The 6,000-nt window shown below is 45.0% G+C and overlaps 1 protein-coding gene across 1 annotated transcript in view; it reads left to right on the top strand.

The window, feature by feature from the left end:
* The first annotated feature begins 1,540 nt into the window (after positions 1 to 1,540).
* FAM124A (family with sequence similarity 124 member A) overlaps positions 1,541 to 6,000 on the top strand; it is a 42,451-nt gene continuing 37,991 nt past the window's right edge. The window contains exon 1 of the mRNA XM_063149264.1: positions 1,541 to 1,637. Coding sequence (XP_063005334.1) covers positions 1,579 to 1,637 — 59 coding nt within the window. The 5' untranslated portion in view covers positions 1,541 to 1,578. The remainder of the gene's footprint in view (positions 1,638 to 6,000) is intronic.

Below are 6,000 nucleotides of genomic sequence, written 5' to 3'. Positions count from 1 at the left end.
TGTAGAGATGCATATAAAAGCACTGGTGGCAAACCAAACGAGTTTAGCATTTCTTAGACCAACAGAAGGTTGGTTTGTGTCATATATTTTTATAGTCTGGTCAGTTTTATGTCTTTTAATGACAAAACTTTCACTATTTTTCTTCTTTCTTGTAAGACATAAATAAGAAAAGGTCTAAGAAAAATTTTTTTTTAATTAAAAAACCTTTTTTATTACTTTCTCCAAGAGCCTGCAGCTGATAGAAATCTGGTGATTGTTGGAGATTTTCCAAAAGAAAATTCCAACTCGTCAAAGCATCTTCCACAAAATATTAAAGGAAGGAGCCTCCAGTTATGGGGTAGATTTAATTGTCCCACAATGTCTGCATTGTGGGGAACACAGAGCACCCCATTCCAGTTTTGTGCTTGAACCTTTGAACCTGATTCAGAAGAGACAAAGAGCTGGTCTCTAGAGAGCTGAGCTAACAAATCAGTTCTGCCCCTCCTCTTGTAAAATCTGCCACAGACTGAATGGACTCCGTAGATTAAGGGAAGACTCTTTTTTTTCTTTTTTTTTTCTTTTTTTTTTTTTTTTTTGGCAGAGCGAGATCTTGGTTCACACCTACATGGATGGATATTTGTATTTCTGTAAGTGATGGTGAAAGAGATTGGTGTTCATTTCCAAATACAAAACAGACAACAGGAGCGCACCCACAACTTTTCCCTTCACTCTCACTTTACAGACACCACCATTCAGCTTTCCTACATCAGCATTTCCTCACAGGCAGCATTCAAAATGCTTCTAACCCTCCTTTTGCATAGTTACAGAAATTCTCATCAAGCTGGAAACCACCCTGTTTCTGCGCGTAATTTCAAAGTTATTGCATTCAATGTAATGAACAAGTGCCAGGCAGCACTGGGGGAGGCTGGAGAAAGCTCAGCACAGTAAGATACTTCAAATAAAAGGCTGTAACAGCGGATGTTCCAAGACCGGATGGATAGCGAGAACGCCCACACATCCAACAGTCTCTCTTAACTTCCACTGGATATGGGGCGTTGCACCTCCAGCCCAGGGAGCACTGAAGTGTCACCGTGAAGTTGCTGACGTGCTTTGTGAGCCAGCAGCCCGCGGTGTCCCAGCGCGGGGCACAGGCTGTGCCCGGGGGCCGGACATCCCGTGCCCGCGGTGCTGTCCCGGCTCCGGGCACATCCCATGCCCGCGGGGCTGTCCCGGCTCCGGGCACATCCCGTGCCCGCGGTGTCTGTCCCGGCTCCGGGCACATCCCGTGCCCGCGGTGCTGTCCCAGCTCCGGGCACAGCTCATGCCCGCAGTGTCCCGGTTCCGGGCACATCCCGTGCCCGCGGTGCTGTCCCGGCTCCGGGCGCTGCAGGGAGCGGGCGCGGCGGGCGGTGCCTCCCGCGGCGCGGGGCGGGGGCCGGGCCGGGCCGGCGGAGCGGGCGCTGCTCTCGCAGCTCTCTCTGTCGCGGCTCTCTCTCTCTGTCGCTGCTCTCTCTCTCTGTCGCGGCTCTCGCTGCGGCACAGGGCGGGCGGCAGAGGCGGCAGCGCCGCTCCCAGAGCCCCCCCAGCCCCGCCGCAGCCATGGAGAAGCAGCCCGGCGGCGAGGAGGAGTGCGCGGACTCGGGAGCGGAGACGGGCGGGTGAGTGCGGGCGGCTCTGCCGGGCTCTGGCGCGGCTCCCCCGGCCCCAGGGGCTGCACTTGTTGCCGGCAGCCGCCCCAGGCGCGTCCCGGCAGCGGCGGGGCTGGGGCTGGGGCTGGGGCTGGGCTGGGGCGGCGGCTGCGTGTCCCGGGCAGAGCTTCCCTCCGGCAGCATCCCGCTCAGCGCCGAGCCTCCTTGCCTTGCCCGCCCTTCCCTCGCCTTTCCTGCCCTCCTGGGACCCGGTCCGGCGTGACCCCCGGGGAGGCATCACCCTGCTCCGACTGCCCCGGGAGTTCGCGTTCCCCTTCGGTGAAGCAGACCCCACCGGGGTCTACACACGGGGAGGGAGCCACGGACAGGTCGTGGCTGTGGGCTTTAAGTTTGAGCTCCAACGCACGGGGCGATGGCTCGGCGGTGCGGGCTGTATACCAATCCTGTATCCCAGGTTAGTGCGGCTGAGGATGGTCTGGGAGCGTGTCCAGGACCCGTCCTCTCCTTCTGGCGGTGACACCCAGACACCCATGGGGCAGAGAGAGCTGACTCCTCAGAAGGACCATTGAGAGCCTTCTACAAAAGCAAGTTTGATTTGCAGGCACTCTGAAAGTGGGTTGCTGTTGTCATGATTCTCGTTGTGGTACTCTCCATGCTAGCCTGTGAACTGCTGTAAACTTTGCTGGGAGTGTCATCTCAGTCAAGGAGACTTTTTTCCCCCGATTTCATGACCATGCTGCCAGAGGTGTGTTGCTTGTTAGCTGCATGACTTCTCCTGAGCTAATTTTGCTGCAAGGATGATCCATGGGATCTCCCATTCAGCTCACACCTTCAGCCCATCTCTGTGGGAAAGGGGAGTGTTTTCAAGCCTGTCCTACGTGCTGCCGCCTTGGGATCTTGTCAGGAATGGCAGTGAGCCTTTGCTCCTCCTGTGGCTCCAGAAGGGCAAAGGGAGGTCGCATACTCCTGCTAAGGCCGTTCTTTCCCGACTCTTCCTTCTCCTCACTCCTTGCTCCTCCAGCTGTTTCTCTCCAAGGTCCTTGCCTGGTGCATCTCCTTTGGCCTCTACTCTGACTCTTGCAAAACTGTAAAACTAATTCTTTGCATGGTGGTGTCAGGTGCACCACACCAAAACTGAACTAGCAACATTACAAATATAAATCTAAAATGTGAAAATGGCATATAGTAATCTTTTTCATACATCCAGCTAGTAATTAAAATAACTTTTTAATCTCTTCTGTAGTCTGAGAAGTTAAGGACTTTTCCCATCACCTTGTATTGTAGGCACACCTAACAGTAAAAGCTTTAAAATATTTTATGTGACATAAGTTCAAAGGAAAAAATCCAGGCTTCTTTTCCAGATATAGGTTAGTCCCCATTAGGGATGTGGGTAAAAGGAAGACAAAGTAATCCGTGGACTCATGCCTGGTTCAAAGCTCAAAAACCCCTTGATTGGTCAAGTCACTCTTAATTTGCTGTGTTTATCTGGAATGGAAAAACCTGGGTTTCCTTGGGACAGGCACTTGGAAGGATTTGACCCAGCTGGTGACATTAGCCTTTAGACCTCAGGGACCAATGTGACAGCTGCTTGAGTCTGGTGTTGATGAGGTGCTAAAGCTGATGATTTTATCAAGTGTCTCTGTCCCGTGCGTGACACTGGAAAGTATAGGTTGGTGGAAGAGTCTGTCTGAGGAATTTGAAAAATGACATATGGCAATTAATAGCTGCAGTGCTTTGCACTGATGTTTATTTTGAAAGGCAACGGGTCTCTGCATTTCAATTATTATTTTTAGTTTTGTTTAGCAGCTATTTAATTCTGATAAACATGTTGCGTATGTCTCTTTCACAATGTTTATATTTCAGCTTTCTCACCAGACCAACTGTTCACAGCACTTGCTTTTCCCCGTTACCAGATCTGCTATTTGCTTTGTCTCAGTCCCATCACAGCTATTGCTAAATTGAACAATATTCCTTTTTCACCAATTACTCAATGGTAAAAAAAAAAAAAAAAAATTATCTATTCTGAGCTTCAGCAGGAGGATAAGAAAGAATAAGGAGGAACAACTGTCAGAGTGATTCAGGCCCAGTTTTGCATGGAGTGGTCGCTTTCTGTCACTCGGGGAACAATAGTGGATAGTGACTGTAGTAACTGCAGGCACTGCACGCCCTTGTCATCTCAATGATGGCACGTAATGATGTGTGAGCTCTTGCACCGAGCCCGGGCTGCTGAAGCTGCTTAGAGCAGCTAACAAATTGAACACATCAAGTACTCCGCAGGGCATATGTTGCTTAAGGTTTTGTTGTGGCTGCCAGCTACAAAAGCAGGCAAAACTCTCTGCTAAAGGCAAGATCAATTACAATTCAAAGCCTTCATTTTCCTAATCCTTTAGAAAATATGTTCCTCTTACTGCATTTGCCTTGGTAAATAGGGTTGGCAAAGAGTCTGCTGAACAGAAATAGCATATTTGGAGTTCCTGAATCCAATAAGAATGGATTGAGCTGGTGTTGTCAAGTACCTAAATAAAGGATGTAGAACATATAAGCCAATTAGTTTATATTGGCTGTTTATTAATGAGATTTGAAATAGTTGGACCATCCTTGATCTGAGAGACTTTGCCTATACAAGTTGTATTTTCTCAGGAAACATATTTTGGGAAGTTTTAGTATAAGAACCTTATTTAATCTGCTACTGAAAACTTTTAGTCCAGAATTATGGGACACAAACTTTCTCTAGTAATAGTTTCATAGTGGGTTTGTACTATAAAACCTGACATTTTAGGAAGAATAAAATAGTATTTCTTTAGTCTTTTATTACAAAGAAAACAAAGGGCAAAAGCAGGTGGAAGAAAGATTGAAAGGAGGAGAAATGTACACATTTACAGAACTGTAGTTGAATAGCAAAGAAAAACAAAAAAGTGAGAAAAATAACAGTTACTTAAAATAAATTGTAGAAATATTAATTTTAATATTTTCTTCATTTTACAAGCCATGCAAATGCTGTTATTTCACTGTCTTTGAGCAGCAGAGCAAAGATGACAAACTAAGACAATTTTGGAAGTTGTTAGGCATGCCTGATTTTGAGGCAATGATACAGATTGGCTACCACTGATATCCAGGCCATAGCATCAGCTGAATTCACTGCATTCAGGACCAATATCCCAAATGAATGTGGAAAATCAGGTGGTTTCTCTGTTCTAAACATCAATGTTCTAAACATTTCAACATCCATGATAGTTCCCAGCAGAAGTTAACTTGTTCACTTAGACAGCTGTAAAAGCCCATGTCTTAAAATGTTCACACTTCAATCATTAACTTACTGATTGCCTCCAATTTGCCTAAACTTGTAATATTTCCTCACCTTAAAGTCATTTCAAGTTTTGAGAAGTTATAACTTTTAATTCTTTGCATTTGAAACTTACCTGCTTGTATTTCAAATAAATTATTAATCTACGTAGAGAAAGTGGGGAGACATTGCTGAAGTACCAAGTGGGGAAGTTTTTTGTATAAGTTTAAAATGTAAATATTGATGATGCAAACTGGATTAAACAGTGGTTAATTGTTGAGTATTTGATGAATTTTCGGAAGAATGGTTATAGTATTTTTGGTAGTAGGCAACTGCAACAAAACAGTTCAACAACCTATAGAGAAATCCATTGCAAAACAGAGAAACAAGGGATGTTTGAACTTTATGACACTGTACCATGCAGCGGCTATTTGTAACATATATTTAGCAAAATCCAGTGATGTTTGGTTGCAATTAATTTTTGTGGTGCTTGTTGCCTCCTCTACATTTTGTCCTGTCTCTCATTGCTCAAATTAATTTTGCAGAGATTATGTTCATTTTTGGAGTGTTCTATACTTGTTTGTTGGTTTTCCTTATGGCACTCCCTAGCTGCATGTGCGATCCTGGCCAAACCACAAATTATTTGAACCTCTGTTAACTTATCTCTTAAGCAGATCAAAAAAGCCTTTCTTTAATTGTTGCAGTTCAGTAAAAGGTGTGAGGTTTTAAAGTAGAAAATACACTTGTTAATAGAAGGTAAGGCAGCATATACATATACGTATACGTATATGTATACGTATACGTATATATATACATACATACATACATACATATATATATATATATATATATATATATATATATATATATATATGAAGTTGTGCGCCTCTTAGAGGTAAAATATCAAGAACGCTGTAATCCATGTGTGTTCTGAGCCAGAAAGGATCACTTAAATTATCAAATGAATAGTTGAATGTTTTATTGGGGTGAGAAGTTGCTTTTATGTCTCGTGTTTCTGGCTTTAAGGAATTTCTCACTTAGGACTTTGTATGGCAGTCCTTCAAACTGACACATCAGTCTCTTGTCACA

Source organism: Melospiza melodia, chromosome 2 (assembly GCF_035770615.1).
Source record: "Melospiza melodia melodia isolate bMelMel2 chromosome 2, bMelMel2.pri, whole genome shotgun sequence".
NCBI classification, from domain to species: domain Eukaryota; kingdom Metazoa; phylum Chordata; class Aves; order Passeriformes; family Passerellidae; genus Melospiza; species Melospiza melodia.
This window is presented reverse-complemented; position numbering and strand designations above follow the sequence as displayed.